This window comes from Engystomops pustulosus, chromosome 7, assembly GCF_040894005.1.
Source record: "Engystomops pustulosus chromosome 7, aEngPut4.maternal, whole genome shotgun sequence".
NCBI classification, from domain to species: Eukaryota; Metazoa; Chordata; class Amphibia; order Anura; family Leptodactylidae; genus Engystomops; species Engystomops pustulosus.
The window spans coordinates 137,534,841-137,560,964 of NC_092417.1; the positions used below are offsets into that span (position 1 = coordinate 137,534,841).

The window sequence follows — 26,124 nt, forward strand, 5'->3', positions numbered from 1 at the left end:
AATTCTTTATAACAGTAGATACTGTTTTTTTTTTCATGTGAGCCATGGTACAAGATTCACTTCTGGCACATAAGGGTGATGGCACACGTGGCGTTTTGAACACGTTTTTGGCCCATTTTTAAGCAGTCCGTCAAAAACAACATGCGGTTTTCAAAAACGCATGCGTTTTTTTGAAGGACTGCTTAAAAACGGGCCAAAACCGCCTTCAAAATGCCACGTGTGCCATCACCCTAGGGTAGAGGGCCTTTCATGAATTTGAATCTCACCCTTGGCTTACCTCCACTCCAATAACCTATGTGTGTAGCTCCTGTCCCGGTATTTTACGTCTGGCTCTCAAGCTGTCCTATCTAATTTAAACGCTAGGTCTCACCAATCTACCATCACTACTGTTTTCTGACTAATGTAGTTTTTCTTTTCGCAATAACGCTGTAATAAGTTCTAAGACAACCCTCTAAGCGCAAGTCTCCAGCGCGACTGCATCAAACATGGCCACCAAAACAACCTCGTCACAGACAGAACATTTTTTTCAAACTAGAACGGAACAAACATGTGCACGTTTTAGAAAGAAGTGTTCATTTCCCCCCAATCCCTTGGTCACTTCCCGCAGCATGCATTGGGGTTTGAATCGATCAGCGAAAGAATGTGATCTTCCGCAGTTAATTGGCTGATGACTGAAAAGTGGGCGGTACCTGGTGGAACGGGAGCAGGCGCATTTATCAGGGCGTTCCACGAATTACGTCATTTGGGTATTTCCGCAGCGCTTTTAGGGATTGTCTGCAAATGCGTGTGTAAGGGGGCGTGGGTTCAACGAAGTAAAAGTGTACTTGAAGGAAAAAGAAGGGATTTTTTTTTATAGATAGACAAGTGCTGGGTTGTTGGACGTGTACGGTGGAGCATACTATACTGGAGCTGAGAGTTGTCTCCACTAACTATGGAAGGTAAGTGCGGGTCGGGCCCGTAATTAGCATAGTTAGGGAGTCGTGTGACGTCTTTGTAGCTTCTGCTGCTGTCATGTCACACCGCGCTGTTCTGTGCTGCTCATAGAGACGTGTTTCCGTATTTTACCTCAATGTATGGAAGAAATAAGGCTCCGTAGTAGAAGAAACATTGGTTATCAGGAAGTCACTTTTTGAATATTTTACCCGAATACTCATTTATTGTGTTGTTACTTAGTCTGCAGGTGTATATTCTCCTTAGTTTTTCTTAAATCATCTACCCCCCTCTCTAAATACATTACATTTTACAGTGAGGCCTAAGCACAGTTTTTCCAACTTTAAGGGGTTGTCCCAAGCCTTCATGTTCACTCCTATCCACAGGTTGAGTGTTGGTGGCTTGACCACTGGGACACCTATAAATTCCATTCCTAATAATAACTGTAGTTGTATTTTTTATGGGATTGCAGGAGATGACAATCTGTAGCTGGAATATAGTGAATGGAGAGTTGGGAATCAGAACAAGGACCCTCGTTCTCGAGATTGGAGGGGGTCCTAGCAACCAAAGCCTATAGTATATTATTTCTTATCTTGTGGGATAACTTTTAAGCTTTTCCTAAAGTTGCCTGGAAAGTACGACTTGAACTAGAAGATGTATTTGCTATAACAGCAGGTAACTGGAAGGCTCAGATTATGGGGGCGATAATTGGCGCATGATTGTTGGGCCATGCTGGATACATCAAGAGCAGGGGCGTATCAAGGAGAGGCTGGGCCCCATAGCAGCCCCATTCGCTTAATGTATATGTATATATGTATATATATGTATATATATGTAAATTCACATGTTCATACACTCTTTTACACACATGGGGGGATATTTATCATACGCCGGCGCTCATGTTATGCCCACCGCTGCATATTCGTAGCGGGATACATCAAGAGACTTCCGCCTTTATTGTACACGATACAGGGTCTGGCTTAGAAATAAACATGTGAAGAGTCAACGGCAGCAGCAAGTGTGCAGGGACAGTAACGTCGGTGCCGGCCCACTCCCATTCGGGCCTGGCGTAGTTTTGGGTGAAAACCAGCGAATGAACGTTTGCTGGTTTCTCAAAAGAATGCACACAATATGGATAGTTTAAGGGTAGCATCCACACAATCATGTGACCCTTGAAGGGCTTAGAACACGCTGGTGACATAATTTTTCAAACTTTGTTTTTTTTTTTTTGTTTTTTTTTTATGCACCTACAGAAATGGATATCATAGGAATGTTATTATGTAGTCAAAACATCTATAACAAGCATATTTAACATCCAAATAAAGTATATAAAAGAAAAAAATGTACATATTAGGGATCAATCTGTACAATAAATCTAAATCCATATTGAACCCGCTCCGGGAATGACAAAAAAAAGAAAAGCTTTGCGTAATATACAATTTTTCATCAAATACGCTCACCTAAAATGTTCTAAAAAGTGATCCAAAAAATGTACTTGCCCTAATGTGATATGACTGAAAAGAACAATTCTTTTCACAAAAAATAAGCCCTCAACCAGATCTGTCGACAGAAAAATGCAGAAGTTATGCCCCTGAAAAGTTTTTGATAGTAAAAAATTTTTGGATTTTTCTCCAATACAGGCAGTCCCCATGTTACGTACAAGATAGGTTTGTTCTAACTGTATGCTTTATAATTGTAGATCCAGACAAATTTTTTTTTTTTCTTTTTTTTGCCCCAGTCACAATTGGAGTTTCAAAATTTTTTTGCTGTGATTGGAACAGGTATTATCAATAAAGCTTCATTACCTACACCTTACAGCATTTCAGCCTGGGACTATAGAAAAGCATCCAGAGGGGTTCACCAGGGGCAGATGGGTCCGTCTGTAAGTCGGGTGTCCTTAAGTAGATGACTGCCTGTATTGGTTTTTCTCAGTAAAATTGAACAAAGATAAGAAAAACTATATAAATGAGTTACCACCATAATCGTAGTGAACCATACAATAAAGGTAAAATATTATTTTTATGTTACAGTGAGCAGAAAAAAGGGCTAAAAAATAATAATTGGTGATTTTGACTGTGTCCCCCTTGAAATGGTAAATAAAATCTCATGAATAAGCTATAGACCCCCAAAATGAATTATGTATACGTTGTATCTCTCACTGATAATAAGCCCTCATACACTATGTTCACATTACCAGAAAAAAATTATATTTTGTACAATGGAACAATACAAATCTGCTCTGAATGGTGCTGCTTTCATTCCATACCTGGCCATGGGCCCATACAGCAGTCATCACCACTTGTGGGGTTATTGGTATACTCAGGAGAAATTGGGTATCAACTTTTGCAGAGCATTTCATCATTTAGTTAATTGTGAAATGCATGAATTTTCCCAAAAAATTAAAAAGATTGTAAATCGCACTCCCATTTTGTTTTAACCCATGTGAAGCACTTAAAGGGTTAATAGAAGTTGTTTTGCATACATTGAGGGGGGTAGTTTCTATAATGGGGTAATTTATGGGGTTTTACTGTTCTTTAGGGCTTTCAAAGTCACTTGAAAGTTGAGTTGTCCCTCAAAATGTGAGTTTTGGCGGTTTAAGTTCTAAGCCTCATAACATCCTCGAAAAATTTGAGGAGACATTAAATATCATTCCAACATAAAGAAGACATTCTGGAAATGTTAGTTATTAAGCTTTTTAGGTAGTTTGACTATCTGCCTTGAAAGCAGAACATTTCAAACTTTGAATATGAACATTCTTTTCCAAACTTTTTCATTTTTAAAAAAAATTTCTTTAAACGAAGCACAAAACTTATCGCTTAAATTTTACAGCTAGCATGAAGTACAATGGGGCACATATACTTACAGGGTCACCGGAATTCACTGAAAGTGCATTGTCCGTCTATAAGGCAAGGTGCGGCGATGATTGTGTGCCTGAAATCATGAATGTGTCACTTCCCCGCTCAGGTCCGACAGAGTTCCCCATCTTTTTGTGGTGCATCTTTAATGTGGGTTGTGCTACACAATTTAAAAGTTAAATACTGCACTCTGTCCGAATTAGTCGGACTGTCCGACGACACATTCCCTAATTTGTGTCGCATGGAAGCCATCGCAGCTGCGCCACAAAGAGGATCGCATGAACCACAATCCTAGTCCACACACTTCTTAAATACCTATGCAGGCCGTTTTAGCCCCAAAAAAGGTGCAGAGTCCGACAAAAGTGTGCAGCGCAACCCTTACTAAATGAGCCCCAATGTGTCTTGAGAAAACATGATGTTGCTGATGTGATGTCACAGGGATTTCTTAACCCCTTACTGACATGTGACGTAATACTACGTCACATGCTGGGTGCGGGTGCATGGAGAGGGCTCACGGGCTGAGCCCTCTCCATAGCCGGTAAGTCTTTGCTGGATATTGCAGCAAAGGCTTACTGGTAACACCCGCTATCGGTACCCGCTGACGGTGGCTTCAAAAAGACGTCATCGGGGAGCGGCGATCCGTCACCATGGCAGCCTCGGGTCTTCCGAAGACCTGCGGCATCTTCGGGTTAACCCATTAATTCAGCGCATTGTAATGAATGAGTAAAATCCCCATATACTGCCATAGGATAGTACAGACAACCTAGGGTTAAAGTACCCTAGGGAGTCTTAAAAATAGTAAAAATAAAAAAACCTAAACTCAAATCACCCCCCTTTCCCTAGCACTGATATAAATAAACAGTAAAAATCATAAACACATTAGGTATCGCTGTGTCCGAAAATGCCCGACAGTCCTAAAAATTATAACATTGTTAACATCATCAAAAGCTACAAAAAAAAAAACCACCTCCCAAAGCTCCGTACACCAAAGTATAAAAAAGTTATTAGTGCCAGAAGATGGCAAAGTTTTTTTTTTTTTTTTTTGTTTTTTTTTTACAGGAGGGTTTAATTTTTGTAAATGTATGAAAACATTATTAAACCTATACAAATTTGGTATCCCCGTAATCGTACTGACCTAAAGAATAAAGGGCATACAGTGAAATTCGTAAAATCCATGCCCACAAGAATACGGCACAAATATGGTTTTTTTAACAGTTTTACTGCATTTGGTATTTTTTTTTTCCCCACTTCCCAGTACGCGGCATGGAATATTAAATACCACCATTTTGAAGTGTAATTTGTTACGCAGAAAATAAGCCATAACATGGCGTTAAGGGGTCTTCCCATTAAAGAAAATTCTCACATTTCAAACCCTAGTGATTTTAACACAATAAAGATAATTTTACTCAGTTTTCACTACTATCACTCAGTGATGGTCAGTGTAAGATTCCAGAGTGTGGGCAGGGACTCTCTAAACGGACACATTGAGGCACATTTACTTACCCGGTCCGGAGGAGTTCACGAAACTCATGAAGCTTCATTGCAGATACATTTGATAACTGCTATAGGTGTTTATTGTAGCCTAGGACTAAAGTATGGTAAATTTATCAGAATTCAGAGGTCCGTTTGTAACTAGGAGTCGTCTGTCAGTCAGGTGTTTTTAAAGAGGACCTGTCAGCACTAGTAAGCATCTCCTAGTGCTAAAACAAATGCAGCAGTGTTACAATGATAGCATTATCTGAAACCTCTGCGGAGTACAATGAAAACGCCGGACCGCTTTGAGAGTATTCATGAGGGGGCGGTCCGAGGCGCTTCCTCTTCCCCGGGCCGCCTTATTCGCTCCATAGCTTGGCAGTGACTGCCGTGTGTCATGCGGCAGTAACCGCCCCCTCATGAATACGCCGGGCCACTGTGAGAGCTCCTAGTGCCCAATTTCTGGATGACATGTCCTCTTTAAGTAGGGGACCACTTGTATAAAACAACATGATAAAATTATTCGACAGGTTATTTCAAATATGTAAAAGTTTTCTTGTGGTTTACAACATAAATGAAATTTTCTTAAGTAATGTATTTTCTGTATTTTTCGGGCTAAAGGATGCACCCGAAATTTGGACATAAAAAAGGAAAAATTATATTTCTCCCCAATAAAAATTCCCTAGATGTCACACAAACATCTCTGCAATAGCTCCAACACAAACTGCTCTGTAACATGTACACCAATTGCTCTGCTACATTAACCCCTTCATGCTCCGTGACAGCTATATCCGTCCTGGAGCTATGAAGAGGGCTCACAGGCTGAGCCCTCTTCATACAGAGATGGGCTTTGCTGCATATCACAGCAAAGACCCATCGCTAACACCCGCGGTAGGTGCTTGCACCGATCGCAGGTGTTAACCTGTTGTTTGCTGCCGGCAAAGTCGACGGCGGCACTGAAAGGGCCGTCTTGCCTGCGATCCCCCGAATGTCATCAGGGGGCGGCGATCAGTTGCCATGGTAGCCTCGGGTCTTCGTGAGACTCGAGGCTATCTGGTTTCTGAAGATTCGTTACAATGAGCTAGTGGCTCATTGTAATCAATCATGTGCAAAAATGCCATACATTGCAATACAGTAGTATTGCAGGATATGGTAAGATCGATCGGACCATCTAGGGTTAATGTAAAAAAAATGTAAAAAAATGTATTTAATATTAAAAGTTCAAATCACCCCTCTTTCCCTAGAACTGATATAAAACCTAATAAACAGTAAAAAACACAGACACATTAGGTATCGCCGCGTCTCAAAATTTAAAAACGGTTATGGCCGGCCGTGACCTCAGAGACGGGAAATGGCGCCCAAATGTCTGAAACAGGACTTTCACACCTTTTTACAAGACATAAAAAATGTAATAAAAAATTATTAAAATGTCGCACAGTCCTCAAAATTGTAGCAATGAAAATGATGGCTCATTTAGCAAAAAATGACACCTCCCCCAGCTCCGTGCACCAAAGTATGAAAAAGTTATTAGCGTCAGAAGATGGCAAATTTTTTTTTCTTTTTTGTACACATTCGTTTAATTTTTGAAAATGTATTAAAACGCAATAAAACCTGTATAAGGGCGCTGTCCCACGTTGCGTTCGCAAACGCAGACCAAACCGCGCCCACTGGGGCGGTCCGCGGTCCGATCGCATCGGTGTTTTTCTATGGAAACGCCTGCGATCGGGAACAAGCCGCGCTGGCGTTTCCATTGAAAAACACCGATGTGAACGGACCGCCCCAGTGGGCGCGGTTTGGTCTGCGTCTGCGTTTGCGAACGCAACGTGGGACAGCGCCCTTAATTTGGTATCGCCGCGATCGTACCGAACCAAAGAATAAAGTAGAGGCTTTATTTGGAGCGCAGAGTGAAAGTCATAAAGACTGAGCCCACAAGAAGGTGACGCACATGGGTTTTTTTATTTCAATTTTTCCACATTTGGAATTTTTTTCCGGCTTCCCAGTACACGGCATGGAATAATAAATAACATCACAGGAAAGTAAAATTTGCACAAAATAAGCCCTCACACAGCTCTGTACATAGAAAAATGAAAAAGTTATGGATTTTTGAAGATTGAGAGCGAGAAATGAGCGAAAATACCCTGCGTCCTTAAGGGGTTAAACCTGCACACACACACACACACACACCATTAGCTCTCAACCACAAACACCTCTCGCAGGGACCGTTTGAAGTGCTTTGTCAGTGCTTTAACCAATCAGCAGGACAGTGGTCAAGAGTGTGTGGCAGGAAATTTAATAGAAAAAAAATCGTATTTTTTTATGCGTCGTCATATTCCGAGAGCTGTAACCTCGATCAAATAAACAGCAGTTGCTGAGAACAGGACTTTGGAATCTCAAGTACTCTATAAGCACTGGTCAGTCAAGTTCCACCTGTTGATCTAACTAGTAGAGAAGGATACTAACAAAATGACCATCCTCTGAGGAGTGAATTTGCATTTATAGGGGCTGAATAAATTTTATGTTTTGGTAACTAATGTGATTGGTAACGTACTACTTAGTAGTCCGTTACTTATCTGTTTCCAGTTTAGACAGTCTGAAATTCATAGGGTTCTATGTAGATGGAGGATTAATACACAGATATCCTGCTGTGGTCAGATGGATCATTTTTTTAATCTTTAGCAGGATGTATGGATTAGTCTTTTGACTTGTTCATTCCGTACATTTGTTTCTCCAGAGGTTGGAGAGGACCTATAGCTTCTGATTTGGCAAACAATTGTGTTTTACCTGCAATTATAACCTGTCATGCAAATTAAGACGCCCAAATCAAATACTTCATTAATAATTATGATCAACCCTAACAGGACTCTGCCCTTTTTCGTCTTCGTGTTTAGTTTTTTTTTTTTTTTTTTTGAATGATAGGTCTCAGTGCTACAGAACAAGCTGCTATGTGGAACATTGAGAGAGATCTCTGTTAAATCATTGGCCACTTCATGTCATGTGACCAGGTTGACGTCATCGAAGGTTCTGTTACAATTGATACATGTGTATGTATCTGATCATATGAAATCACAACGGCCTCCATGTATGGGGAGGTGTGATGTCCATTGAGACATGCTGTGATCATGCCATCATACTGACATGTAATCAGATACATACATGGGGTAGATCTTACAAACATAACTGGGTAAAGGACCTTATGACATGACATCCTAAGAGGAGACATGGGGAGCTGTAGATGGGAGGGTCTGGCTAAGCAGAAACACTGTTTCTGATGCCAGGTGATATAAGGAAAAGTTGATTTATCGGGATGTAAGGGAACCATTTTTGGCTACAAGAAGGGTGTCCGTTAATAGGGCTCTATGGTAACCTGTCACTAACTGTATATGTGAAAATGTGGTGACAGGTTCCCTTTAATAAACAAGAGCACAATGCAGTTTTAATCTTGAATATTTAAGAATAAAATGGGAGTTTACTATTCTAAAGAGCCATGGGGTGTGCCTCTACACCGCTTCATTCTGACATGTTAGTAGAGACAGTGAAAGAGAACCTGTCAGGGAAAGTAACCACCACAACTAAATATATTTTCATAAACTGCCATTAGAAGGCATTGACTCTATCCCTTTGCTTAAGTTTACAGGCATGTGGAGGTACAATCAGGTCCTAAAGCTTTATGCAAATGACCTGAGAGATGTCCAATGAATCATTATCATATTCAGCTGTCCAGCTTATTCATGAGTGGGAGGCATAGCCACACCCCCAGTGTTTGACTTACAGCCTTTATAATGGTGTAATGTTTCCTCCATGTGCTTCCGGCCACGCCCCCTGCAGTCTGTGTGTATGTGAGATATTCCTATACACATGACTGACAGCCTGTGTAATGGTGTGAGGTATAATGGTGTAAGGGCTCCTCCATGTGCTTCCTTTTTGCTGGCGCCCCCTGCAGCCTGTGTGTGTGTATGTGAAAGATGCAACAGCTCCAGGCAGCCATGTTATAGCAGAACATGTCAGTTACTTGTGTAGCTGATGTCACATATGTATGGGAGGAGAAGCATGTCAGCAGGTAAAGCACAGACACTAGCAATGCTTTACTATACATTACACACAGACATGAGCAGGTGGAGGGGAGGGGTGACAGGGGTGACATCACTTTCTCTCTCCATGTGCCCATCATCATTAACATAATAAAGAAAAAATTATTTTAGAATGATAAATGTATGAATTGACTAGATAAAGGCTGGGATGCAATCCATGTGACCTGCTCCAACAGGTAGTGGCGACAGAAATAGTGGCAGAGACCTGACTACTTATGTGTTAAAATCTTGTCTAGCTGTATAGGAAGGATCCAGTATCTAGCAGTTTCACTATAGTTTGGTTTTAACATTTTATTTTCCTTCTCTTTTAGATATGTTAAATTCTTTTAGAAAAGACTGGATTGCTTCAGGTAACCTTGGTAATTGTCTGTAATATTATATGTTTCATGAAGGGTTTTTATGTTAGATTTGATTATGTTTATTCTTGATCATCTTGCTGCAGGCCATGGTGTGCAGCCTTCCATTCCATATGTGGAGATTATTGAACAGCCAAAGCAACGTGGTATGCGATTTCGTTATAAGTGTGAGGGACGTTCTGCAGGAAGCATTCCCGGAGAGAGGAGTACCGATACGACTAAAACACATCCCACTATTAAGGTTGGTACTCTTTTTCATTATTCTGCAAGTATAGTTTTGTATTTGGAGTATGATGAATCTGCCTGCGTTGTCTATTAGGAGAGATAAGTAGGGTTTTTGGTTTACACTGGCTCAGAATGCATTGGCGGAGGTCCCTTTGACCCTGTAAATGGAGTATCATGTCACGCATATGCACTGGCACTCAATTCACTGTCTGTGACTGAAGGAAATTGTTGAGTACATTGTTAGGCTATTTCCCTCAGTTTCCCTACAGCGCATGTACAAAGTGGTAGCGCCCATGCTCGCCTCGCTGATATTTGTGAATAGCGGTTAAAGGTGTTTTTTAGGAATCTGGAAAAACCCCTAGAGGCTGACGTGGGGGGAAAAAAAAAAAAACTACTCCGATTTTAGGCCTTCACCTAGAGCAGGAGTTCCAGGTTCCAGGATAGATAGATAGATAGATATATCTATCTATCTATCTATCCCCCTGGAACTCCTGCTCTAGGTGAAGGCCTAAAACCGGAGTAGTTTTTTTATAATATATATAATTTTTTTTATTTTATTTATTTTATTTTTTCTCTTTTATGCTTAAGCCTGTCCATTAAAAAAAATCCTGTATTTTGTATTCCGAACTATGTTTTTAACTGTCTGTATCTCCACTGCTTCAGCACACAAGCCTTAGGCCGGCGGCACACGTGGCGTTTTGAACCCAATTTTGGGCCGTTTTTAAGCAGCCCGTTAAACCCATGCGATTTTTGAAAACTGATCAGTTTTTGACCGGTTTTACCAATTATCTTAATTAAAACGTGTCAAAAACGTGTGTTTTCCAAAAAAAAAAAAGCATGCGTTTTTTAACAAACTGCTTAAAAACTGCCCAAAAACGGGCTCAAAACGCCACGTGTGCCACCGTCCTTATGCAAAAGAGATTTTGTTCTTTAATATGATACCAAAGCTTGGTATTATAAGAGCCCAATATAGGGCATTTAAACTGACATGTCTCAAGGCAATTTTTTTTATATAAGTCAACTGGGGAGTTGTAACGTGAGGGAATGCTGCAAAGTAGATTTCATGCACTACCTGAGGGTGATGGTAGTTTAGTGGTGTAAAATCACTCCATACAATAAAATGTTAAATCGGTGGAAACATGTTAATGGAGCAGCAGGAGTTAAATTTCAGGGTTTAAGCTTTCATATAACAAATATCTACTTGTCTCCAAAAAATTTAATTTACAGATAATCAATTACCAAGGACCAGCCCATATAAGGGTATCTCTAGTTACAAAAGATGCCCCACATAAACCTCATCCTCATGAGCTTGTCGGAAAAGATTGCAAAGATGGTTACTATGAGGCTGACCTGACACCTGATCGTAATATTCACAGGTAATTATAAGCATACTGAATTGTTAATTCCCTTGCTTTTGGCTTCAAAAACTGCATTTGAAAAACTGAACGTATGGACTCTCCCTTAGGCCACTTCCACAGTTGCGTTTTTCAGGCGCGTGTTCTGCGCGTGCTTTTGACGTGCAGAACTTCCATTGCACTCTGACCCATTGTAATCAATGGGCTTTTTCACACTTGCATTTTTTTTCACGCACACCCACGTTTTTTTAACGTGTGTTTAAATCTCGGCATGCTCTACTTTTGCAAGTCACGCGCGTGAAAAAATGCACCATACAAGTCTATGGAGATGCATCAAAAACGCATTGCACTCTGAGACACTTGCAAGTGCAATGCGTTTTTCACGCATCTATTGCCATAGAAAAGATAGACCTCAGCCCTGAGTCCTTTCACGTGCATTATCTGTGACGTGATCTGCAACGCAAGTGTGGAAGTCGCCCTAAGGGCGACTCACCTGTGGTGCCCAATGGCTGGGCAGTTGTCTTGGAAGTCCATTTCGCCTTGTGCCTGCTGCTTTTTTGAGGCAGCTTTCAGGGAGGTACCCTGACATTTTGAGCGTTAGGAACATTCAACCTCACTATGAAGCAGTAAATTTATTTAACGTTTTTATGGTTGGTATTGGGAAGTAAAGCTTGCTGAATACTAAATTATACTTGCTCTGTTTATACTAGACTACTTGAATTTATCACGAATACCTGGAAAAACTTATAGAATCGAGCATAAGCCCACACTCAACCCCACCCTTTCAGGGACCTTCTCATAAGTTGGTTCCTGATCGTTTTAGGGTGCGGTCACTCGTACCGCTTTATGCAATACAAGACACTAGTTTCTAGGCTTGGGGGGGGGGGGGGTGTACAGTTCTCCCCCACTATTGCCTAATACAGGCCACAGTCTGTTGTGGGTGTGTGATATCAACGTGATGTCACCGCTGAGCTTCTGTATTTTAAGTGGTGACTAGAAGAGCTGTGCTGCCCTGAGGTGATTCATAAGTGCTTCATTTTATAACACCTGGAGCAAAGTTTGCGTAAAAAAATGGAATTGCACCATTGTTGCCCTTGTGTTAACGGGTTCAAAACGCCATGTGTGGCATCGCCCTTATTCAAGACTCCTATTTTAAGACTCCTGTCCCCAGGGCTGTTTTCGGTCTGTGGATTCCGAACAGTACACAGTCAAGTTTTCACGAACAGAGCTCCGTTGTCTGCCTCCGGCCTTAAATATTTCTAATTGTCAGACAACCCTTTTAACACGAGGAGGAGGGCTTTTGAAAAAAAAAAAATAAATAAACCTTTACTCTCCTCGTCTGGCATCCCCCATGTCCAGTGGTGTGTCTGAGCTCCGCTCAAGCAACGCTCACCCCCTGTACCAGCGCCTGATACAGCACTGTGATATAGGGAGGGCTGGACATCCTAGGCTGCCGGAAGCAGAGCTTCCAGGGGCACGGCTCCGATGGACGGCAGCGTGCCATACTTTGAAGCAGAGTTCATGAAAACTTGACACTGTGCAGTTTGGATTCTACAGACCAAACACAACCCTGGGGATGGGAGTCAAGGAATGCAAGGAATCTGCCTGCTGGCTTTGGACTGCTAAGAATAGGCGCACCAGATTTATCATGGTAGCTCATGCAGGATGATAGATTTAGCTAGTAATTAAAACCTTTGTTCTTTTTTTTTTTTTTTTTTTTTTTTTTTTTTTTTGTTTGAGATTTGCCATCTAAAACTATGCCCGTTTTTGTTAATCTATGCTCCCTTTTCCTATCGAGCCATGCCCCTTATCGATTTGAGGTTTAAAAATGGTATAAACCCCTATTTTTGGGGGGGGGGAATAACAGTATTTTCTAATCGTTAGTTGCTTGGTGTCAGAACCCCAAAAGTATGCTGTTGATTATCTGTCAACAGTAGGTCATAAATTTCAGGATCCAAGAAAACTCATTTAATTTCAAAATGTATTTTTACCTTTTTATGGTTTGTTTTCCAGTGTTTTAATATATTTTAATCAGTTTCCAGAATTTGGGCATTCAATGTGTGAAAAAGAGAGAAGTGGAGGAAGCCATTTCACAGCGGATTCGAACAAATAATAACCCCTTCAATGGTAGAGTATCACAGTATACCACAATCCATTCCATTTCATGCTGTTGTTTTAATGATTCTTTTTTTTTTTTTTTATTAATTTTTTTTTTTTTTTTTTCTTTTTTCTTGCAGTTCCGGTTGAAGATTTAAAATCTGACTTTGACTTGAACACCGTCTGCCTTTGCTTTCAAGTATACATACCTGACCAGTCTGGAGTGCTTATTCCACTTCAGTTTGTAGTTTCTCAGCCCATATACGATAACCGTAAGTTAAGAAATGATGTTCAATGTTGCATAACGTGAACTTCCTTTTATTTCTGGCATTGAGTTTTCAAGAATGCCTGATAAGCTGATATTTTTACACTGACCTGTGTATTTTCACTTGAAGATAGACCACATTTAGGAAATTCCTCTGATTATAAAACAGAATATTACTTGGATTTTATCTTTCGGTGGTTGATTTGGCTGCAAGTCGGTCTCACTTGCATATTAAAATTTATGCCAGAAATGTTAATATTAAAATCATAAAGGAGGAACTACACATGATAGTAGAAAATGGAGCACATGAAAACAGCAAGCCAAGCAGTAATACAAAACAACCATGTGCTATACAAAAATGACACTTTATTTAACCCGTTCACGACTCGTGACATAATAGCACGTCACGGGTCGGCCACGGCGTGGGCGCAGCCATCTTTTCGAGGATCGACGCTCATCAGGGAGCGGTGTTCCGTCGCCATGGTAGCCTCGGGTCTCACGAAGACCCGAGTCTACTTCGGGTTAACCCATGCATTTACAATGTGCTGACAGCACATTGTAATGTATGAGGAGTAAAATCCCCATATACTGCCATACAGTAGTATGGCAGTATATGGTAGGATCGATCAGAAAACCTAGGGTTAAAGTACCCTAGGGAGTCTGAAAAATAGTAAAACTAAAAAAATGTGTAAAAAAAAAAAAAAAAAAAAAAAAAAAAAAATTTAAAACTATAACTGATATAAATATAAATAAACAGTAAAAATCCTAAACATATTAGGTATCACCGCATCTGAAAATGCCCGATCTATAAAATGATAACTGTTTTTCACTGCGTATAATCCTGTAACGGAATATCGCGCCCAAAGTCGGAAATGACACTTTTTTTTTTTGTCATTTAAAAAAAAAAAATTAAAAATTCACATGGTCGTACAGTCCTGAAATCAATAACATTGTAAATGTCATCAAAATCCGCAAAAAAATATACCACCCACAGCTTTGGTATCCCCGTGACTGTACCAACCCAAAGAATAAAGTAGACATGTCATTTTGGCTGCACAGTGAAATCCGTAAGATCCAAGCCCACAAGAATGCGTTTTTTTTACAAATTTCACTGCAATTGGAATTTTTTTCCCGCTTTCCAGTACACGGCATGGAATAATAAATACCATCTCTATGAAGTGTAATTTGTTACGCAGAAAACAAGCCGTCACACAGCTCTGGACATGGAAAAATAAAAAAGTTATGGATTTTTGATCATGTGGAGTGAAAAATAAAAAAACAAAAAAGGGCCAGGTCCTGAAAGGGTTAACCTAATATGGACAACACATGAATATTATACACCAAACCAAACGCCAATAAAAGCATTTAAAAAGGAAAAAACGATCCTCTATACAAAACCCAAGGGAGGGTCGGGCACATGATAAGGCCCACCAGGAAAATGCCTCCCTACCCAGCCCCAAACCCTAAGCCTGTCCAGCTACAGAATGATGAAAATAAAAGAGCTGACCAAAAAAAAGTGCAACACCGTAGCAAAACGATCATGCAATATGGATAATAACTATAATTACTAGGCAGGCGGGGAAGGGGCTGGGAGAGCCCCTCGCAGTGTCTTCCTTAGGGGTAAATGGTATATGTAGATTAACAGATATATATACCTGTGGTGATAGGTGTGGAGCGCCCTGATGGTATAACCGCGCTCAGCGTCATCCCCAGTGTAGTGCGCATGCGTACACGTCATGCCCGCTAGTCACGGGACATAGAGCCATGCGACCAAGATGGCGGCGCCCAGCGCCGTGTTTAATGCATGTTTCCGCGTCATGCCCCCAAGTCACGTGACACGGAGTCATGTGACCAAGATAACGCCGCACAGCGCCGTATTTGATTCACTAAGTATATGGTGGGCTGATAGCTTATAATATAAAAGGTGATATGGCACAAAGAAAAGCGCGTGAGATCTGAAGATGCCCAGAGTCTCCAATATATTAATCTCCTGTACCGGGAAGGTGAAAAACAAAAATGCCACAAAATGGAAAAAACAGAAATGTTAATATTTACATTTGTAAAGCTCTTTAACTACAGTAATGGTGTATAACAGTTATTTGCTTTGTACATATGTGTTTTTTTTTTTTGTTTTTTTTTTACATTTAATACACTTAATATTATAGGAGCTCCTAACACTGCCGAACTGAAGATTTGTAGAGTTAACAAGAATTCCGGGAGTTGCTTAGGAGGCGATGAGATATTTTTACTCTGTGATAAAGTGCAAAAAGGTACTGTGTATTCATATATGTCTGCAAATGTCCATTTGTACCCTTTAACCCCTTTTGTCTAAGCCATTTTAGGGCCTGTGTCATTATAGGAGGTTATAACTTTGTAACGCTTTATCATATCCAGGGGATTTTGAGATTTGTTTTCTCATCACACATTGTACTTCAAAGTAATAGAAACCTTTTGATGATATCTTATATTTTGTGTTTAGTTATGAAAAAAAATGAAATTTGGAAAAATTATTACATTTCAAAGTTCAAAATTTTCTGCTTTTCAGGCATGGTCATAGCGCCCAAGTAACTTTATAACTAACATTTCCCAAATGTCTGCTTTATATCGGCATAGGGCTTTATGCATCCTCTCTCTTTTTTATGTTGTTAGGGGGTTCAGAATTGTGGGTGGAATTTTTCGATGAAAATCGCCAAAACACTTATTTAACTCTATATTAACTCTTTCTTGGTGGTGGTTAAAAAAATCATTTACTCTTGTTTGTGGTTTTTAGCTTTTTTTTTTTTTTTTTTTTTTTTCCTCCGGACTTCACCGTACCATAAAAATATGTTTTATTTATTCTATGGCTCCTCAGGATTACGGCGATGCTTGATTTTTATATGGCTTTTTTATGGTTAACTTGTTTTGCGGAATATAGAACTCATTTTGTGAGAAATTTGCTTGTTTTTGCATCGCCATGTAACATTTATATTTTTTGTTTAGAGCTGTGTTAGAGCTTATTTTTTGCAGGACAAGTTGTAGGTTTTTTTTGGTATCATGTCTGGGTAAATGTTACTTTCTGATCACTTTTGTAGCGCTTTTTATGAGGTCAGATGTGAACATTTTTATAATTTTTAACTGTACGGGTTCAGTGACAATTTTATTTTATTGTACGGGTTGTTACGGACGCGGCAAACCTTTTTAGAGGTCAAGTGCCCAAACTGCAACCCAAAACCTGCATATTTTTTGCAAAGTGCCAAAACTGCAATTCAAGCAGTAACTTATTGCAATTTTCTTGCTCCGTGCTGTACCACAGCTTTCAATGGGCCTGAGGGCACCAATATCTTTGTCAGAAGGAGAGGAAATTTGGGTTGTCACTGGAGCTTCCCTTGACGGCCTCCTAAACAGGGAAGATTCATGGGTCGCACAGGAGGGGCTCCAATGATAACCTGACCCTGTCCACACCACCTCTCTCTTCCTGCAGTCTCAGGTATACCAGGATGCTCCACATTAAAATAATGCTCAACGTGGCAAGTCCTGAGACCACTGAGATGGCTCTGAGTGCCACCTCTGGCACCCGTGCCATAAGTTCGCCCACACTGCCCTATATGTTGTGGGGGGGGGGGGGGGTTGGTGATTTTCACTTTTTACATGTTTTATTTGATTATTGCATGGGATGGGACTTCAGGGGACTATTTTTCCATTAATTGCATTAATTTTGCATAACTGTTTATTTTCACTTCCTAGAAGACATAGAGGTTGTGTTTGTACATGGAAACTGGGAAGCAAGGGGATCATTTTCCCAAGCGGATGTCCACAGACAGGTAGCCATAGTCTTCAGGACGCCACCCTACCAAGTTTCGGAAATCCGTCAGCCTGTAAAAGTCCAGATGCAGTTGAGGAGACCATCCGACAAAGAAGTGAGCGAACCCATGGAGTTCCAGTATCTTCCATATGAAGGTATTAACAGATCATAAGTCATTCGAATGAATTGGCAAATGCACTAAAACTTTTACTATGTGAATTTTTTACCCCTTTTTTTATAAATGAATTTGTTTTTTACCGCAAGGGCGTTATTCAGGTAAGACTTCACGGACAGAAAGGTCTGCAGGTCAGAAAGCGGCGATTACTCAAGCCATTTTGGCGCTATATAAATAAAGATGATGTTGATGATTATTATTCCCTCTAATTCTGCAAGACAGGATTTGGACATTTTTTCTCTTTAGGAATGAGCACATTGCTGTCATAATTGCAGGAAAATGCAATTATCAGGACAGATCATTATTGGCCTGAGGGTGCTTTAACAGTTTGCCATTGATATTCACACATCACATGTATCGTGTTAACATTGTGTTTACACAAACCTCATTTAAATGCATTGGTTTACACAATTTAAACATGTTGTTAACACACTGTAAATGAAACATGAGAACGTACCCCAAGAAATGTTGGTCTGTTCTACTGAAAAATTGCAGCCAGTTTTTTCTAACTCAAAAGCAGGTTCGCTGGCACCCATGGCATAGCCACTTTTCATTCCTGTCCATGAGAGTGGCAAAAATAGCCAAGTCTGTTTGTTCACTGCCCGTGGATACGGCATATATTCTATTTAAGGTAACATGAATGAGTACCCACTTATCCACAGTGTGAAAGAAGACTTCTTTCTCTAGGCTTGATAGATATTTAGGGTAGTACTTTTTTTATTTATTTAGCAACCGTGTCAAATGTAGATTAGGTGCCTTTCTGTGGTGTGTGTTGTTTTTTTTTTTTGCCGGACCTAGAGATGAAGTACCCCCCCACCCTTCCTTTTTTTCAAGCTTTTGTTTGTCAGTGGGTCATATTTCAAAATATTCTGCTGCTTGATTACCATATTTACTATAGTATAAGCCAAGTTTTTCAGCACAAAAAATGTTGAAAAACCCCAACTCAGCTTGTACTTGAGTCAGTGGGAAAAAAAACCACTGTACTCACCCTTCCGACAACCTACGGGTTTGGGGGGCAGGCACTGGCTATTTACGTGGGGATTGCCTGCTATATCTTGGGGTTTAATCAATAATCTCTTGCCACCAACACACAATCCATAAGTAGCTACTGAGAAAGTACATAAAACTACTTTTATGATCTGTTTTGGCAGGACTTTTTTGTAATACGCCCACACCTGTAATCAATTACATAACTACCTAAGACCAATTAAGTGCAAAAAAAACCCTTTTTGTTTTAGGGGATCTTCATCATATTGATGAAAAAAGGAAAAGAACTTTGGAAAGTTTTAAGCATATTGTGAAGAAAAGTCCTTTTTCTGGTAAGTCACAATGTGTGGTTTGGTTGTTGTCTTTGTGTAATACATTATTAGAATTGATTAGATGGTTGTCATAATTATAACAAAAATAATTATACCAAAAAATTAAAAATAACAATTATGCACATTTCGTTTATTTGGAGTCAAAACGGTCAGTAAGTTCAGACTTCTGTGTCCCTAAAGCATTTTTGACAAATACTGGAAATGAGAGATCTATCCTGTGAAGGAGCATGGCAAGTCCCTGATTTACTGGATGGCCTTCCCAATAAGGGCAGTCCCATTGTTTTCCCCCTACTCAGTTGTTAGGCCATTTCAGACTACAGTTGTGAGGACATGTATATGGCCGGGTGAGCACACGTTGGTGTGAAAGTAGCCTAAAAAAATATTATTTTCAGGAGTTTGTCTTTTAAAGTCAACAACTGACTAAGATAATTTCTTAAAATAAAATGACCATAATATTCATAAAGATGCTGATACTCGAGGTGGTCTTGATAAGGCACATAAATCTGCAGTTTCATAAAAAAAATTTATTTCTACACTAGGCAAATAACCCCATACGGCACTCCTGGGCCCCTGACACAGGGTGCTCAGTCACAACAATGCGCCTTGCGTGCTTGAAACTTCTCCTTCTACCCTCCCTCACTTTCTCCCGAGAGCCGGAGACGTCACCGAGCTCTCGGAAGCACTGGCGCATGCGCACTGTGCAACATCCCCCACCGGGGCCTAGCCTTTTCTTGGGGCCTGGGGGCAGCTGGGGCCCAGAATACCGGAGTTGCTGGCGGTTGCGGCCTAGGCACGCTAGTATCACGGTGCTTGGTATGAGGACCGGAGGGCTGTCCTACAGCCTGGAAGGTCTCCGGCAGGTGGTGTTGGCAAGAAATGATGTAGAGGGAGAGGCTGATGTACTGGTTCTCCCTGGGGCAGCCCTTAGAGTCTGTAGTATGTGTCCCTGGTAGATGGATGTGGCGCCCTTGATGGTGATACAGCCGTAGCAGGGACCAGACGTAGGCAATGTTGTGCATAAAAATAACTTACAGTTCTTTATTCGAACCAACGGTAACAACACGCCAAACGATTCTGTACAAGTGCAGTACTGGAGTGCTCTTGGAGAAGAACCTCAGGAGTTATGTCACCAGCCTGGATGCAGGGGCAGGCTGGGATGTAGCTGTGTCCAACGCTGGAAGCTGCAGCTTTTAATCCTGAGTATATTCAGTATCAGCCCTGAAGGTGGACTGACACCATGTAGCACTGAGGCCTGTAGTAAGAGCAGGTGCTCTAAGAGCTGATGCTCCTCCGTCAGAAGCTGGGTCCTAAGAGAGCTAACTCCTTCCCTGTTTAAGGGTTTAGTTACTCCCCAGTCAGGTGGTCTCCTCCTCCAATAACACTTCAGTTACAATAGTGGAACATCATTGGATGATAACATTAACATGCTTAACCCTTGCCTATCCAGGCAGAATTTACCGCTGCTCAATTACCTCTATATGTACTTAATAGTAAAAGGGCTTATTCGCAACTACTCCTCTGCCGTGCGCGTTGGCAGGGACGTTGCATCCGCTTCAGAATGGGGTCATTTGCCTAGTCTAGACATCGATTTATGTGAATTTACGTTCCTTATCAAGACCACCTCCAGTATCAGCTTACCAACTCTCGTGTAAAGGTATGTTTTAGTTCAGAATGAGCACTTTGAAATGGTAAATTTCCTTTAGACTGTTGGCTCAGTCTAATCACCTTACAACCTAAAGAGAGCAAGTTTTTACTCTCTGGTCACATTGTTTTTCCCGTGTTGATCTAGTCTGAAGACTCCTTTCTCATGAAAGGCCAGCTCTATAGTATGATGCAGAAGAAAGTGACTTTTCTCACAGCAGTTATGCCACAAATTAACTGAACTGAGCAGCCACTGTAAACGGCGGGTGACAGCTGTAACCACTGCCATGACTGGTATTACATGCTGTATTCAGACACAACTGCACCTATAGAAGATGTCTCCATTCTAAAGAAGATTTTTCTCCTATTGAGTTTGGAAGCAAAGTTTAAAAAAATTGAATTTAAACTTTCATATAATGAAAAGTCAAAATTGATATAATCAAATATATGGTAGCAGAATGACTGGAAAAACACATTATTGAACCTGCATGGTGAATTTTTAGTTTTTCGTTTTTGTGGATCAGTTCTGTATTACAGCTGTGGGGTCAAAATGCACCTCACAATGAATTTATCAAGGTATAGCGAGTAGTCTTCAAAATGTCACTTATTGGGTGATTCCAAAGGGACTCTTCAGTCAAATCTTCCCTCCAAAAGCCCAGTGACACTATCTTCCTTCACGACCTACCGTTACCAAAACCGTAGTTTGCAGACCCCTATGAAATTGTGGGAGAAAAATAGCTGTGGGTGCATTTTCTTCTTAACCCCTTGCATACGTTTAAGGGATGTGGTTGTCTATTACATAGGCATAGGCCACTTCAGGCCTTAACTGATATTTTTTTTTTTTTTTTTTTTTTTTTTTCTTTTTCAAAGGGGTTTATTTTTGTGAAAATATAAAAAATCGCTCCTACAGTTTATAGACCTCCCACAATGTTTGGACATTCCATATTTCTCAAGCTGTAAAGAAAGCGTTTCATTTTCAAAGAATGAAAATGTTGAGGAACGTTTGTCACATTTGGCAATACCAGCTCACGTGGAGCATGATCTGTAAAGAAAACTTACATTCCTCTTATTTTGTCTTTTTTTTTCCTTTTAGGGAGTGAAGTAAAGAACACAAGAAAAATTGCTGTTCCATTCCGGAACATTACAAAGACCGGTAACTGTGGATTCTGTGCATGTCATATATTAGTAGTTTTCTCCAATTGCAGACTTTTACATGTATATTAACCCATAGAACATAACTAATAAAGGTCCTTTTTTCTAAGTCCAGTCAATGGTTTACCTATTTTCCATGCAAAGCATATTAATGGCTTATGAATAGGATAGCTCGTTTAATGTGAATCTTCTTATGTAGATTCCCTAATTGTAACTAATCCCTAATCACTTTATTATTTTCTAAAATCTAACCCCTTGCAGAGGGGAGTGCTGCGCATGTGCAGAAGCTCCAGGTCCCATGCTGGCTTCACTGAGCACTCTAACCTGTGCGGTATGCCGCCACATTCACATGCAGCTTGGAGCACAGCTTTGCATAGACTACTCATGAAGTTGGGTAGCCTTAGACACGAAGTTAATAGATGCTACATCATGCCTTGGTGGCCTCTGGAGGTTATTGGCATAAAAATATATTAAAGTATTAAAACTTAGGATTTCAGTTTTAGAAAATAATAAAAGGGGATTAGTTACTCATTTAGTATAACTTAATGTTAGATTCCTTAAATCTTAAATCCTGACTGTAGATTTCCTTTAACATGAGATCATTGAGAGTGCAACAGCCAGCACACCCAACAATTGGATAAAAGCACTGCTAGCAGCACTACTACACAGTGGATGAAGCTGGAATATCACCATACCGCCCCATCCTGCTGTTAAGCTGCTTAGATCCCAAAGTTGCACCACTTGCTAGATGGGTGTATTCTGTGTTAGGGCACAAACGTGTGTAGCCCGTGTAAATGTGCCGTATGGTGGCACAATGCCATGAGCTGCACACAGTGCAGTGTATGGGGGTCCCGGAATAATATTGAAATATAATGCTAGGGCGTTCCCTCTGCCACGCTGGCTGTTCAGCCACAAGAGGGAATGTCCTTGCATTATATTTCTATATAATTCAGGGACTCCCATCCACTGCACTGTGCAGCTGTGGGGTCGTGCCACCTTATTGCACGTTTACACAGGTTTAAAGGAAACCTACCACTACGATCTACCTATTAAGGTAGATCTGGTGGTAGGTGCATCTAATGAATTACAATCCTTTAGTTTCCACAATCTTTTAATGGCCATGATATGCTAATTTTCAAAAGAGGCTACTGGGGTGTAGAGTAGTTGAAGCTGAGGCTACGCCACGCGGCTTCTCTATGCCCAAGTAGCCTCTTTTGATCCTTACAGATATCTTTAGCGCGCAGCTATAAGGAGCTGCGCATACTTGTCCACGAAGCCAGAGCATGCGCAGAACACAGGCCAGCAGCTGCGCGATCTCGGCTCCAAAGCCAGAGCTATTGCGCATGTGCAGAACCCTGGCTTCAAGGACGAGCTGAAGATATCTGGTAGGAGGATCAAAGAGGCTACTGGGGCATGGAGTGGCCGTGTGGCATAGCCTCAGCTCCGGCTACTCCACGCCCCAGTTGGCTCTTTAGAAAATTTGCATATCAGGGCCATTAAACTTTCTAAAAGATTGTGGGGATTAGCTTTAACAAGGGCTATCCTTACATTCGTTAGATGCATTAATCTAATGTTACATGGAACACCACACTTGTATCCTATGATACAGGTAATAAATCCCCTCTGTGTACAGTAGGGGTCTCTTATGAATGCAGTTCTACTTTACCTTTCTTAAGCAATACCACTGCTGGTTTTATCATGCTTATCGTAGGTCAGGAAAGTAGTAGATCGTATTGGTGATCATGCACTGAATAATATTTGTTCTTTCCTTAGAACCTATACCCACAGCTATTCAGAGAAACCTTCCAATGTCTATGCCGATAAATCCCCAATTCTCAGTTCCTGTGGTAAAAGCCGACACTGGAAATACGTTGACTCCACTCTTCACTGTAAATGCTAGTGATTTCAGCAATCTGGGATTTTCCCCTCTACCTTCCGTATCTCAGCCTTCAGCATCAGTAGATGAACATCTGGACTCTATGTTGGGCTATTCTTCCTTTACAGATGATGCCAATCTTGATTTAGCAAACATGCTGCAGAATGAACCTGACAGCCACTGTGCAAGTCTGAGTTCCATTGACAATAGTGATTTTGGCCAACTTCTCAGTGAATCTCAGTCTTCAAGTACTCTCTCACAAGGTCTCCATGAGGCTGGGGCTGGCCAGAATACACTCATGGCTTATCCTGAATCAATCACTAGACTCATGACTACTGGAACCGGTGAGGAGGCAGGTGGATGTGACAATTCTGAAAGACTTGACAGTACTCTCATGAATGGGATTTTTGAAATGCAGCAGGGAGAATGCTTAAACTCTATGTTGGATCTGGACTTTGCATCTTTTATAAATACATTGAAATGAAATGTATTCCAATGAAGGCACTAGACACTGCTCAGTCACAGCTGAGCTACATGCATTAACATTCATGGATCTTCTCAAGATTGCAGTGGCCTACAGAAACATAATAGGACTGCTATCATCTTGGTCATAATGGAACTAGGATTGTGCTCTCCCAATCCTATTCGAGTTAACATCCGTGTGAGAGAAGCGCTTTTTTTTTTTTTAAGTGGGGCTTATACATTGGATTTTTCTACAGGAATTATAATTTTTATCAACTATGAGGCTTTTTTTTGCACTGCTGCACTCATAAATGAGAGTTTTCTATCTGGAGTGCAAGCTTTTGAATGAATCTCTTAATTCCTTTGTCTACATGTCATTTTATTTCTCAATTCATTTTATTGTACATACTTGACTTTTACTGTTATCTAAGACATGTATTTTGGACAAACAAGCATATATTGTATAATATTGTATGTATTCACTAAGAATCTATCTTATAAATGTTTTTAGTTTGGTGTGCTTATTTGTAACCAACTAATTTACTTTGATCTCTCCATCTAGTCTTTTTCCTTTTCTTATTCAAAGCATCTGCAGTAGAGATTCATTAAGTAAACTTTATCTTATAATTACACTGTTCAGATGTATGGATCCGACCCCAGATCCCCAGTCCCCAACTAGTCATGGCGGGGGGGGGAGGGTGTTTGTTAAAATATTTCTAGTCCATAACTGGAAATTTTAAGCATTCTTTGACCCCCTACAGATGCATCTGAATTTGTTAATAATAAAGACGTTAAAGACACATGAAACTTTAAAAATACTTAAATGTAACCCTGTCCCCTCATGTCCTTTTAACCCATTTTTACTCCTGTGATTTGTAAACGCTGAGGAATATGAAGGCATTTGTATAAAGATTTTTTACTGCTGTCGTTTCAACTTGCTGCATTAAGCTATTCCGTTTGTCAGTCTCTTACTTGGTCTTTTTCCTTGTTCATTTTTTTTTTTTTTTCCCTTCAAGTATTTTTAACGAACGGTAGAATTTGGTGGGAATGCCCTTTTGCTATTGCGTTTCTGGTCTTGCATCCTGGATCTCATTTCTACTCTGACAGACCTTAGTTTTATGGATGACCTAACAACTCTTCTGCTAAACACAACTCTTCTGTTTCCACTTTCAATAAATAAAACTAGGCACTCTAGCAGGATTTATACTGAAAGTGGTTAGGACATTGATACCATGCTTGTGGAATGTATACTACGGTGCCCTCTAATTTTTGATCTGATCTCTGAAATCCTACTGTTGCACAGGCTGGAAGAACTTACAGCAGACTCTCATAAAACCACTGGGCAACATATTGTCTCTCCCGACAAGTAAGCAGATGTGCCGAACATCTGTAATCTATTCTTCACTGTGTGCTTTACTGTGTTTTTCACTTAAATGATCCTGTGTTCACCATGTTCACTGTTTTTATTCTATTCTTCACTGTGTTTTTTTAATGAAATGCTCGATCTCGAGCAGGGGAATTATTCATGTCACCTAGCAACCCATCCATTTAAAACGCATTGCACTTGCATGGGGACTTGAATGGGGCGGGAAAAACGCGAGTGAAACGCAAAAGTATAGCATGCTGCGATTTTGATGCATGTCAAAACAAACGCAAGCACGCGCGTGAAAAACAACACAAATGAGGAAAGACCCATTGGAAACAATGGGACAGAGTGCAATGCAAGTTCTGCACGTCAAAAGCACGCGCAGAACTCGCACGTGAAAAACGCTGGTGTGGAAGGGGCCTTACACAATTAGTACATGTGGTGATAAGTCATTAAGATAAATCGGGGTAATAAAACTGTTTTTGAAGGTCAATAGGGGAGGATTTAGTCTCTTGTGGTGTTTGAAGTGTGTCTATGTAATGGGCCATAAACCCAGGTGCAATGTTGAGTCCTTGTGTCAGTGTCTGGAAGCTCATCATCAGCTTGAATTCCCAGGTTTTCCTCTTCCATTATTAAAGTCCTCTTTCAGTCTTAGGACCTTTAAATTCTTCACACCGTGGCCTGGTCCAGGAAAGTGTTTTCCCACAG

The 26,124-nt window shown here is 40.6% G+C and overlaps 1 protein-coding gene across 2 annotated transcripts; it reads left to right on the forward strand.

Moving 5' to 3' along the window:
• The first annotated feature begins 738 nt into the window (after positions 1-738).
• On the forward strand, positions 739-24,605 carry RELA (RELA proto-oncogene, NF-kB subunit). 2 transcript variants are annotated; one of them, XM_072117916.1, is made up of 11 exons: positions 739-938; positions 9,658-9,696; positions 9,789-9,943; positions 11,155-11,303; positions 13,318-13,409; positions 13,520-13,651; positions 15,810-15,914; positions 17,368-17,580; positions 18,839-18,919; positions 21,654-21,713; positions 23,486-24,605. In XM_072117916.1, the coding sequence occupies exons 1-11, from the start codon at positions 932-934 to the stop codon at positions 24,070-24,072; spliced, it is 1,620 nt and encodes a 539-aa protein (XP_071974017.1). In that variant the 5' UTR covers positions 739-931; the 3' UTR covers positions 24,073-24,605. The 2 variants fall into 2 exon arrangements, with proteins under 2 accessions (XP_071974017.1, XP_071974019.1); XM_072117918.1 differs by having other exon boundaries at positions 17,371-17,580.
• The last annotated feature ends 1,519 nt before the right edge of the window (positions 24,606-26,124 follow it).

Coding starts and splice junctions, on each gene's coding strand:
- RELA (XM_072117916.1), top strand. Junction 13,652..15,809: donor TCAGCCCATATACGATAACC/GTAAGTTAAGAA, acceptor TTAATATTATAG/GAGCTCCTAACACTGCCGAA. Junction 15,915..17,367: donor CTGTGATAAAGTGCAAAAAG/GTACTGTGTATT, acceptor TTCACTTCCTAG/AAGACATAGAGGTTGTGTTT.